The sequence below is a fragment of the Hyperoodon ampullatus genome, assembly GCF_949752795.1.
Source record: "Hyperoodon ampullatus genome assembly, chromosome: 5".
NCBI classification, from domain to species: Eukaryota; Metazoa; Chordata; class Mammalia; order Artiodactyla; family Ziphiidae; genus Hyperoodon; species Hyperoodon ampullatus.
In genome coordinates, this window is record NC_136918.1 from 27,721,743 (window position 1) to 27,734,781 (window position 13,039).

The window sequence follows — 13,039 nt, forward strand, 5'->3', positions numbered from 1 at the left end:
GGGCATTACAGACCATGAAATCTACTACATACAAATGCAAAATACAAGTCATAGTTTTAATGCTCTGTGACAGTGTAAAAATCCCATTTTCTCCAGCAACAAAGAAAGTGAATAAATAAAAACTATGAGCTCTTCCATTGTGGGGAGAGATGATCTAACACTACTTTATTCACATTTTCTGTGTCCCACCCCACAGCCAGCACCTCTAATCTTTTGTAACACCTCTGTCGATCAGTCTTAGGCTACACTTCACCTGTCTGGGAACTAGCTTACTTCCTCGAGTTTGCTGATTAGATAATACTGGACAAGTTACTTGAATCTTTAAAATCTTAAAATTGATTTGAATCTGTTTAACCTGGCAGGAGGGTGAGCATAATTGTAATTACTAACAAAGAACTGATCACAGCTTCAGTTTTATTTTAGACAGAGCCATTAATTCACTCAGCGTCCATGTGAGAAATCTGCAAGAAAATCCATTCAATTCTCAGACAAACTTAGGTTAAAAGCTGAGGTAATATGACCAAGTTCACAAAGGACTCTGGCATTGGAATCAAGGCTCCAACTTAGGAGTTTCTACTTTGTCTTTGCTTTGTCCTCAAATATCATCATGCCTATAAATAAATAATAAATAAATAAATATGTAAATAATAAATAATAATAATAAATATATATATAAATAATAAATAAATAAATATAAATAAATAATTTATTTATATATTTTTATGCCCGCTTTGTTTCATTTCATAGGGAACCAACAACCACTAATTGACCAACCAAAAACCACCAAGCAAGTAGTATCTTTGGAATGTTATAGAACAAATTGCGCCGTCCATTCTTCATTCAATTAATTTTTTAACTTTGAAACTTTTATTTTTTACTGTGTCCAGAATTTCTGGAAGCAAAGTCTCTGGCATGCAGCAGGCTTCAATAAAAGTCTGTTTTATTGAATTTGACAGTAAAAGGAGATGTGCCGCATCAACCATGAATACCTGAGATATTCATAAATATTTGTGCCAGATCAAAACATTTTAAATTATTCCAGGTATTATCTTTGAATTAAAACCTTGAAATTGAGCCTATTTGGCAGAAGAAAAATGACTAAAATCTATATTTACAGACATTAAGAGAATAAACTGCCACACAGTGCTGAAGAATTCAAGTTTGATTTATTGTTGTCACCTATCCTGCTAAACTTGGAAATTTTTTTTCTTGCATGTTTTGTTAGAAATCTAAATTGCTGCTCAAAAACTCAAAGTTGGATACTGATGCAAGATGTAAATATAGCCAGGATGGACTGAATACAGCAAATTTTCAAATTTTGTATATCTGAGGAGAATTTATCATGATGCACCATGTTGCCGCGGTGAGAATTCACATATTCTGTTAAGCAACTGGTGTTTGGAAAAACTTTAGGGTCATCATACTTTCATACCTGGTGATTTTGGCCACAATGACCCCAGCATCTTGCTAAACTTGGCATCCTAGAAATAATTCTAGTTTATTTATTTATTCAATGGATAATTATGGACCACTGACATGTGTGCCAGACCTCAGGTGGAGCCTGGTCCTCACCCTCACTAATTTTACAATTTTGTGGATTACTCCCTACTTAGATTTAGAGCCTATATCTAAGTTTCTTAATTACACTGGGTTTCAGTATCCTTATTTCTAAAAGGAAAGAAGATATTTATGGTCCCTTAGTCTTTATTATTCAGAATTCCATTACTGATATTTGCTAATCATTATTCTTCCATTGGGCAAAAAAAGTTGATGGGATGCATGTGCAAACCATCCTGGTTAGAGCTATAACTTATGTTTAATTATAATTAGACAGACTAATGCCATCTGTGAAGAGTGTATTTATCCATGCTTTGTCATCTTCTTTTAAACCACAATGAAGAAAGTGTTCAATTACCAGGACATGAAATGAATGTGTATAAGGCAGACAAATTCTATCCCTGGAAAAATCCCTTCCTCTGTGTCAACTGCCTCCCCAAAAAGCATCAGATTAAGAACGCCTTCAAGAAATGATAGGACGACGGGATTGTTTGAATAAATTATGGCTTGACAGCTGTTTGGTGATACTTTTCCCCTACGACATTATGCATTAATTATTTTGTTGGCAGAGTGAACATGTACTAAATATCTCTATTTTAAGCCATGTGCTTAAGTTTATCAAAGTCAGTATTGATTTAAATTGGCCCATAAGATAATATTACTGTAGGGGAAATAAAATAGTCAGTCTCTGTTGAAATAATGCTAACCACAGAGAGAAAATATTACTAATGTATTATCTTTGGGTTTAGTCCCAATATAACATAGGCATGTTTCGAATGGTCATGTGCATTTCTGAGAGATATATGGTAGCAGCAAAAATGGGAAAACGTTAATTACAGGAAGCTCAATTTATGTAGGAAATGCAGGCCAGAAACACAAGGCAATGAACTAAGTCTTTTAGTTGTTAGAATTTTTTTAAAATAAGAAAATCCAATGGAATTGTGTATTACAAACAATAGTATTTACATACAAGCCATCAAATTTGTACCTATCGTGACATAGTATCAGGGATGATGCCTTCATATTCCATTCCTAGAACTGTTGCTAGTAACCAAATTTAAAAATTCACCACAATTACAGAAAAACACACATTATATACATTTAAAAATAGTGCATTAATTTGCTTACATGTATATCAAACCATAAGCTGCTAGAAAAATAACTAAATACCCTTTAATTTTATTTATTTTATTTAAAATTAATTTTTATGGGAGTATAGTTAATTTACAATGTTGTGTTAGTTTCTGCTGTATGAAAAAGTGAATCCGTTCTACATATACATATATCCACTCTTCTTTAGATTCTATTCCCATGTAGGTCATCACAGAGTACTGAGTACAGTTCCCCGTGCTATACAGTAGGTTATTAGTTATCTATTTTATATATAGTAGTGTGTATATGTCAATCCCAATCTCCCAATTTATCCCTCCACCACCTTTCCCCCTTGGTAACCATAAATTTATTTTCTACATCTGTGACTCTATTTCTGTTTTGTAAATAAGTTCATTTGTACCATTTTTTTGAGATTCCACATATAAGTGATATCATATATTTGTCTTTGTCTGACTTACTTCAATCAGTATGACAATCTCTAGGTCCATCCATGTCGTTGTAAATGGCACTAAATGCCCTTTTAAAAGCAGACTGTGTCAATGGACAGGCTATAAAACTGATAGTGGTACTAAGGAAACCCACAGGTAAAGAAAGGTTTTGAAGCAAAGTTAAAAATGATAGTCACTTTAAATTTTGAATAAAAAATGATAGAATGACTGATCTTTAACTTCATAGAGTTGAGAAGTGGGCAGGAAGAGTGTTAAATTCTCCTCTTGAAACACACACACAGACAGAGTCTCACTCTCTCACTGATAATGAGCTGGCCACACTTGGGATAAATACACTCTTTTAGTTGCTCTTCCAAGCCTTTCTATTAAGGAGAAAAACATAAGGGGGTGAATCAAGAATTGAGCCCAAACTTTGGAAGGCAAGCCCTACCTTTCCTCTGGGATGTGGTAAGCTTAAGTCAATTGGAAGCAATGGAAAGCATTCTTCCATTTGGTATTTTACCCCTCACTGCCTCCATCTCTGCACCTCTAACTGGGGATAATCATAGGAACCTAATAGGGTTGCAAGATTTGAACTGGATAATGGACATACAACACCCAGCTCACATTAGGGAATCAATCAATATTAGTTCTCTTCCCTCTTCCCAAATATAACTGATCTTGAAGCTTACTAGCTAAAATCCAGAGACTGCAGACTTAACAATGATCATATAGAATAAAAGGCATTGTTCAGAGGTGGAAAGAACACTGGATACAGAGTCTGAAGACCTAGGTTAGCTTTGACTTCAGAAAAATGAGAAAATACCTCTCTTACATGTCTCTTTGTGTTAGGAAAATGTAACTAAGGTCCCACATGTGAAAATACTTTGTAAAGGGTTGGGTTGTCCACAGATATTAGGTTCTTAAATATGAAAATTAAAAATAAATGAAAAGTGCTGCATTAGCCACTTTTAATGAACACAAATTCTAAACATTATCATTTTACACTGGTGTTCAAAATATATCATTTAGACCAGTACCTAATTTATTCATAGGCCTTCAAGAAATAATAGTTGAATAAATAAATGAACAAACAGATAAAGAAACAAATGAAAGTGATTTTTAAAAGAGGTACACATAAAATTGCAGATAGCAATTTTTCGACATTAACCCTGCATGTCATCTTTTGTCAGCTGACATTTACATTTCAACAAACACCAATTATGTCTTAATAGTTGGAGTCAACTTTGTGGTACAAAATATTCACAAATTGTCCTATGAATTTTTGAGGGAGTGAAAAAAGCCTATCATCACCTTGACAGAATTGAGTTAATGATTGCTATGATTGCTATGAGAGCTTATTCTCAATACAAAATCATTTTTTGTTCAATTTCTAGCACAGATAAAACAATTTTCAATGTTCTTTTCTGAATTGATTCTCCACAAAAAGGCAGAAATGCCCTCTGAAAACTGACCAACTGTTTCACCAAGAGGCAGACTATATCAAAATTTATAATCTGGCTTTAGGAATCAGAAAGAACTGTGTTCATTCTCTTGCTATGTTATTTGGGACAAATTAAGTTAACTAAGATACTATATATTCACTTGTAAAGTGGGGATAATATTTATACCACTGGATTTTTAACAAGAATCAAAACATGTGTTGGATATAACACTTAGCACAGTGTAAACTCAATATATGGCATAACAATTAATAATAATAATAAAAACTAATAATAATAATTTGGCAAATTAAACCCATATCTTGAATCCACATATTCATCCCGAATTTTCCTTCTCTCAATCACAGTTTTGCCCCCCATTTCATCTCCTTAATTTATGCTCCAGAGTAAAATTTCATGAAGCTTTTCAACTCAGACATACCAAGAATCGCCAGCACCATGCTGTCTTTAAGAACTTCCATGGAGCCCGAGCATACAAAGTAGATGGCCTGCAAAGCATCTCCCTGACGCAGCAGATACTCCCCTGGAGCACAGAAGGAGGTTTTGATGTGTAGGGACAGAGACCTGAGGCAGCCCCGGCTGGCACACTCAAAAAGGGACAACTGTAAGATTTCCTTGTTCAGGTGCATGGTGATGTCAGAACGAAGCTCATCTGGAAAGTCTTTCAAAAGCTGTCAGAGAAGATGAAAGAGGGAAGCAAGTTGGGGTCAGTCTTGTGTAATTGATTGACTATAAGACCACAGGAAGTTTTTCCCACTGTTTGACCAACCACAGCACAGAAGAGGAAATATACATATGAATAATCCTGGAGAGATTTTTCCATGACTGTGACCTAGTTGTGTGCTCCTAAATGATCAGCTGTTAATAAGTCTGGAGAAATAGAATAAATTAATAAAAGACTCTAGAATGAAACATATAGTTCCTTGTGACTTGCTTCTCATAAAGATGCCTACTCAGGACAGAAGATATGGAATTTGGACCCTTTAGTGTTTCCTCTGTTGTCATGACCATCTGAAGAGAGGAAAAAACAAATAATCACTTAAAAATATTGATGACTGGTTTCATTGGGGGGTTGGTGGAATGGTTGCTTGATTTATAGTATACCTTTTCTACAGTGGTGGTCTGCGGTGTTTCTGGATGTCCAAAGATAACGTTTGCTGAAAAGCTTTTCTTTTTTTTTTTACTTTATTGCTTTTAAGGTAAACATTAACTTGATTAATCTAATATTCCATAATTCCATCATTCAACTGTCATAAGAATTGATTCCTTCAAAGAGGGTCAATGAGAATGAAAATAAGTCTGCCTGATTGACCAAAGTAGCAAGTTACTGTAAAACACAGGCCAATCTAAAGTGACATTGTAAAAACATAAGCCAGAGCAGATGAAAGAAGATGTATTGAGGTCATGAGAGATTAAAAATAAAGAGATAAAGAAGGTGGTAGGTGTGTATTTCCCTTTGGAGACCTGCATTAGAGCACTTTGCTTTTACCTTAGAATACGTGCTTTCTGCCTGAAAACGTCAACATGAGAAATGCACATTACCTCATTGGAATCTATTCCATTGTTGACTGACCAGGTTGTTTGGAAATATTCAAGCATCCTCTGCTTGAGCTGTTGGGGCAGGTGATGGACACGTATGAAGTCCTTCAGATCCTTGGTTCTAGTGTGATAGAGGGACCACCTGGAATACATCCTCTGTATGATCGCCGTCACATTTCCAAACACCAGGGCATGCATCAAGGCTAGAGAAAACAACACGGCATACAATGAGAGAAAAATAGGACGGAGGGGCTTCCTCCTTATGTATAAATGTACAGTCTATATATCCTGAATCAGCAGAGTACACGCAGCTGGCTACGTTGACACAGCTATTTTGAAACAGGCTTTTTGCTGCAGCCGCAGTGCCACAGGGTGCATCCTGATGTAGTCATTTCGATTCCATGTGACTTGATCAGAGTAAAAATACCTTTAAAAAATACTCAGTAATAAGAACAATAGACCACTTTGACCCACACTTAATCTGTTAGCTGTCATCCTGGCTATGACAAACTTTGATTTTTGTACTCTATTCACACCTTTATTATTTTAATTGTTGGGTATAACTGTGTAGGTATGATGAAATGGTTTTAATAATTTCATAGAATAAGCTATCAAGTTAGGGTTTAATAGTTATTTTTATTATAATAACAAATATGTTTCAAAAGTAAGTCTATAATAAAAATCTGGTTAGCCTTTATGAGAATATTAGTCTCTTCCCCAAAGCCATCATTTAAAATTAGTTTAGGATATTAAATAGGACACATTTCTATTAATAAATATATGGAAAAAGGTGTTAGAAATGTAATTGAGGATTTCCTGGGCAAGCTGAAGCCAAGATAACACCACCCCAACTCCCTAGTCACTTTAATTTTAAGGGACATAGATATTAGGAATTCTGAGACCATTCAAGAAACAAAGAGTTCAGGTATTCTGCTTAGAGTCCTCGCCACCTTTCTGAGAAGAGCCACGTGGTACACGAACATGTGACTCCTGTTTCAATGAGACTTCTTGGTCAGTCTTCCCCTCCCAAAAGCACCACCAGAGTGTAATGAGAGAGCAGGCTTTGTTCACCAGAATTCCAGAGCAGATGGGGACTAGGGATGGATTTTCTCCTGGAAAAACATAGAGTGAGCGAGCAGAGGGACTTCACTTCCCAAGGAGCCACCTGCTGTGGGGAGTGGTCAAGTATCTCAAAGTCAGAAAAGATGTGAGGATTTTGCACTAAACAGTAGTTGCTGGTCAAACAACAGGAATGGCCTAGCAGACACCAGCAAGAAGCCCGAGAAGGCCTTGGACCCACCTGGGTTTGTGAAACTGGGAAAGAGAAAGACCCAAGTGTGCCCACACTTACGGACAGATCAACTCTCTGTGATATTCAGATTTCAGCCCTGATCCCCATGGGACTGGCAAGGAGGTAGGAAGCTCAGGGGTTGGGTGAAATCACTGGTTTCAGTGGTTTTTAGTTAAAAAAAAAAAAGACTAAACATTTCTAGTTTGTCTATTAAGACCTATCATAAATGTCCCTGTGCCCAAATCTCAACATCCAACGAACTATGTTAAAAGTTTCTTAACACCAGAATTGATAATTAGTGCAAATGTGTCAACCTGTTGTTACATCCATCCTCCTGAATATTTCAAGATAACCCCAACCCGAATTCTTTCTTTCGGTTACATTTACCAGAAATTATCAACTTTTGTCATACTAATTTCAGCCTAATCTAACACTGGAGTTAAAATTCTTTATCAGGTTATACATCATTATTTCTCTATGGAAAATACGGTCACCATGCCAATGAAGTCACCCCATAGTAAAGAAGGCCTCAATATTTTGAAGAAGTTACTAGAATAGGGTTAAACTTAGGGTCTATATACAGGAGGCAATATAATGTTGCAGAGGAAATATGGACTTCGGAATCAGACACCACTAGATTTAAATTCTGGCTTTACCACTTCTAATTTTGTAAACCAGGTGAGACATGTAATTCCCTTGCGTGGTTCCCTTATATGTAAATGGGTATAACAGTACCTTACTCATAGAGTTATTTCAGGATTTAAAGAGTTAAAATATATATTTTAAAGTGCCTTTAATTGTGTGTGGGTGCTCAATTTATGTTAATTTTTCCCATGAAAGTGAAAAGTGCTATGAATTTCCAGGATGCTCAGTGGTGTAAAATATGCAGGAGGAACCCAGATTTAAGGCTTTTCAGCAACCTGTCAAATAATTGAGTGGTTCTTTGTGGAAATAACTTCTTGATGGAGGAAATTCTAAAAATATTCAAGAAATGCCTGCTACATGCAAGCACACATAGATGCAGATTCTTCCTAAATGTTCAAAAATGAAATGTCTTCCAAAGGGTTAAAAATATACCAAGAAAAACACATACTGCTTAACAACTAAACGTTGAATACTTATTGGCAGTTCTAAGTAGAGGCTCATTCTTCTGTATGGTTTTAGAAGCACAACTGTTCTGCAGCTTAAATATTTTATTTGGAAGGGGAGACCTCTATTTACATAAACACTCAGCGAAGAAAAGAACTGATTCTGCTCCAAGTCCAAGGAATTAAACACTGATTTCAGGCTCTGTTAATATACTTATGGGCTCAGTGTTTGGAAGCCCCACCATCTGTAGAAAGTATGTAGTAATAATCATTTATGGAGTTTAAACTGAGTACTGAGAACAATTTTATTTCATTTATTTTAACACTGCTTTCCTTAATTAAGTGTATGATTTTAACTTTGCTTAATTATAATGTGTGTAAAGCACTTAAGGTAAGAGAAGTAATATGTTCAGATCATTTAGCATCCTAATTGTACATCATCAATAAAATGAATTACTGGATTCATTGTAGCATTCATAAGTGTTGTTGGAAAGCCCTAGTCTATGTCTGAGTCATCATAATTTCAAAGTCTCATTTCAGCATAGGAAAATACTTCTAATTTAAGTAGTTCAAAAAATACAACCCTAAATCTCGTAGTTTTTCAGTTTTCCAAAGTTATTATTGCCTCTCTGTCACTGGTTATCATTTTCACACTGGCGAAGCGTGTCTGTGACTGTCAGGCCAAATCATTCCATCTACTATGAAACTTTGACTGAAGAACTTCTATATCCAGGTCAGTCTGGAAATTATCCTTCACTTTTCCTTTTTATTCCTAGCAAATTTGATGTATATAATTCTTAAAGTAGCATGCTAGGCCTACTGCTGAGTCTGTGGGAGGTTCTTTTTCTTTGCGGAGGAGTTTTGTATAGAATGCATTTTGTAAAAGATTATGTTAATATCAGGTTTTCAGAGGAGGCTCAACCCTCAGGATCTGACATGAAAATAAACAGACCTCAAATGAAAATGCATTCTTATAGGTTGTCTGGCTTTCTCTTTCCCTTTTTTCTTTATCTTTCCTTTCCTTTCCCCTCTTTTTCCCTCCTCCTTCCTTCCCCTCCTCTCTCTCTCTCTCCCTCCCCACCACCTCTTTCTTTGGATTTTGGGCAACCTTGCTGTCCTAAGATCATCATTTCTGATTTCTTTAGTCAACTACTTTGCAGTGCCTTCAGTGTCTACAGAGGGACTGTGCTCTCTTGCTATAAAAGGAGACCAGAGCTCAGGCTTCGGGTAATCTTAGCTGCCCTACTCCTCTTTCTCACCTACTTATTGCCCTGGAATTGTCCAATCCTTGCTATAAGTACACTGGGTTGTGAGTGGCAGATGGCAGGGAGAACAGAGAGTGAGAACAATTTTCTAAATGATGAATTGAAATGGCAGTGTAAAGACACCTTAAAAACAGCGAATTTGTGGGTCCAATAAAATCACGTCAGGGTAGTATATATAGGATAAGAGGACCCAAGGAAAGCCTTGGCTGTTAAGAGTTTCACTCTACTTCTTCCATGGCAGCAATGCCTCATTTAAACTGGACATGTCCTGAGTGATGAGTCCTCTTCACTAGAAAGCTATATCTAACCTCTGAGGCTGAGCTGATGGTCCCAACACTGGGGGCTCACTCATCAGGCAGCCATTAATAAATATGAGAGAGGAATTTTAAAAGACATGGGAAAATGTTCTCAATATATTTTGTTTGGTGACAAAAATGATATGTGTAGTTGATATAAATCTCTTAGAAAATAGGGGAATAAATGTATGAAAAGACTGAAAAGAATATCCTTTGGTGATGGGATTACATGTAATTTTATTTTTATGTAGATTTTCCAGTTCTTTCGAAATGCGCATTATAATAGGAAAAGTTAAAATGGAAAAAGAAAGAACATCATCTGCCTGAGTACCTATTTCCATTACTCAACTGTGAACTCCTCGAAGGAAAGCATCTTATCTTAGTCATCTTTGTTTCCCTAGCATCTAGCACAGTGCCTGGCATAATTTTAGTGTGCCATAAATATTTATGGAACCAAAATGAACCTCTGGCAGTTTGATAATTTCTTTAAAAAGTTTTATAATCATAAGCAAGTAGCTTAGAAAATTTAGCAACAGTTCAGTCCCAAGCCCTTCCCATCATCCCCATCCCACTCCCCAAAGGCAAACTTTCAAAATTATTTCTTTTAGGTCTTCTTCTGATTATCACCAATATTTTAGATCATGAGATTTCACTTCTACTGCTTGACTTATCATATTAAGACAAAACATAAAAAGCAACTTGACATGAAAAGTGAGAACTCAGCTCACTGCTATCCACTTTCTCATCCCACACCTGATAGTTATATTATTATTTTTTGCTCATCTATTATAATTTTACAAACTAAAATTAGTATCAAAGATACACATTGAGAAGATTACACCAATAGTAAATGTATAGTTCATTTCTCAAAGTGAACAGATCCATGGAATCACCTCCAGATGAATAAACGTGATATTATCACCCAGAGCTCCCTGGTGTCCCACACAGTCATCAATCAGCACCCTCACCAAAGGTAACTGCAGCTATGAGTTATACTGCAGTCAATAAGTTTTGCCTACCTTTTGAACCTTCTTTAAACAAAATCATACAGTGCATACTTATTTGTGTCTGTCCTCTCTGCTCATCATTGAGTTTGTAAGATTTATCCATGTGGTAACATAACAGTTCACTCATTCTCATTACTGTATGGTACTTTGTTGAATAATTATTTCATAATTCACTTATTTATTCTCCTATTAGTGAGCATTTCCACTTTGAAATTTTTGCAGTAATGTTTCCATGTTATGTCTTTTGATGTGAATATATATGATTTTTTGTTGGATATACACTCACAAATGGAATTGTTGAGGCACAGAGTACAGATATGTTCAAACTTGGTAAATACTGACAAGACTCTTGTACCAACTGACACATCAACAGTATAGGAGAAGTCAAGGTGTTCTTTATCCTCTCAAACACTTAGGGTTATTAGTGTTTTTAAGTATACCATTCTGCTGAATGCAAATGTTATCTAATTTTGATCTTAATTTGCATATCCTACATGAATGATGTTGAGCACCTTTTTTCTTTTTTATAAGTTTATTGTCTATTCAGGTAAGAAAATCTACTTTTGAAGTGCTTTTTAAAAATTTTAATGCGTTTTTTAGTTCTCTGCTCTTAGTGATTTGATAGAGTTCTTTATATATAATAGATAAGAGTCTTTTGTCAGATACATGTTTGCAAATATCTTCTATCCTGTGGCTTGCTGCTTCACGTTCTTAATGATGTCTTTTGATAAACAGAAGTTCTGAAGTTCAATTTGTCAATCTTTCCTTTATGGATAGCACTTTTTGAGTCATGCTTAAGAAATCTTTGCCAAATCCAAGGTCATGAAAATACTTTCTTATGTTAGCTTTTAGAAGCTTTATTTTTTTCCCTTACACAATTAGATCAAAATCCATCTGGAATTAATTTCAACTTAGTTTTAAGAGGGGTCAAGGTTGTTTTTTTTTTTTTTTTTTTTTGCGGTACGCGGGCCTCTCACTGTTGTGGCCTCTCCCGTTGCGGAGCACAGGCTCCGGATGCGCAGGCTCAGCGGCCATGGCTCACGGACCCAGCCGCTCCGTGGCATATGGGATCCTCCCAGACCGGGGCACGAACCCGTATCCCTTGCATCGGCAGGCGGACTCTCAACCACTGCGCCACCAGGGAGGCCCAAGGTTGTTTTTTAACATGTATATTTATATATATTTGACTCAGCACCATTTATTGAAAGTATCATCTTCTCCCCCTTGTGTTACAGTATCACCAATGTCATAAATAAAGTGACCATATGTTTATGGGCAGGTTTCTGCACTCTCTTCAATTCCATTGGCCTATTTATCTATTCCTGAGCCAACACCATACTTTCTTAATTTCTGTGACTTTATTACACATCATGATATCTGCAGCATAAATATTCCAATTTTGTTCTTCTTTATGCTTGCTTACAATCATTTTAGTTCTGCAGTTCCTCTAATTTTTAGGAACATCTTGCCAATTTTCAGAGGCACATATATACAGACAAACACACATCTACTGGGTTTTTTAAATTGAGACTGCATTGACTCTTTAGGCTAATTTGAATAAAACTGGTATGTTTACAATACTAAGTCTTAAAACCATCACCATTGTATATCCTTCCATTATTTTAAACTATTTTCTAATGTTTTATACTTTTCTGTATAATAGTATTGCACATTAAAAAATTTTTTTTGATGTGGACCATTTTTTAAGTCTTTATTGAATTTGTTACAATATTGCTTTTGTTTTATGTTTTGGTTTTTTGGCTGCGAGGCATGTGGGATCTTAGCTCCCCAACCAGGGATTGAACCTGCACCACCTGCATTGGAAGGTAAAGTCTTAGGCACTGGACTTCCGGGGAAGTCCCAGTATTGCACATTTTAAAACATTTATTCCTGTTTATTTGATGTTTTTATAATTTTAAAAATATTATATTGTTTGTTACTAATATATAGAAATACAACTGATTTTTGCATATTGACTTTATATCCATAAGC

At 35.7% G+C, this 13,039-nt stretch overlaps 1 protein-coding gene across 1 annotated transcript in view; it reads right to left on the bottom strand.

The window, feature by feature from the left end:
- Nucleotides 1–13,039, bottom strand: part of KCNH8 (potassium voltage-gated channel subfamily H member 8) — a gene marked incomplete at both ends in the record, with an annotated part of 340,973 nt that overhangs the window by 69,985 nt on the left and 257,949 nt on the right. The window contains 2 exons of the mRNA XM_079705106.1: nt 4,983–5,232; nt 6,104–6,303. Of these exons, the coding sequence (XP_079561232.1) occupies nt 4,983–5,232; nt 6,104–6,303 (450 nt within the window). The remainder of the gene's footprint in view (nt 1–4,982; nt 5,233–6,103; nt 6,304–13,039) is intronic.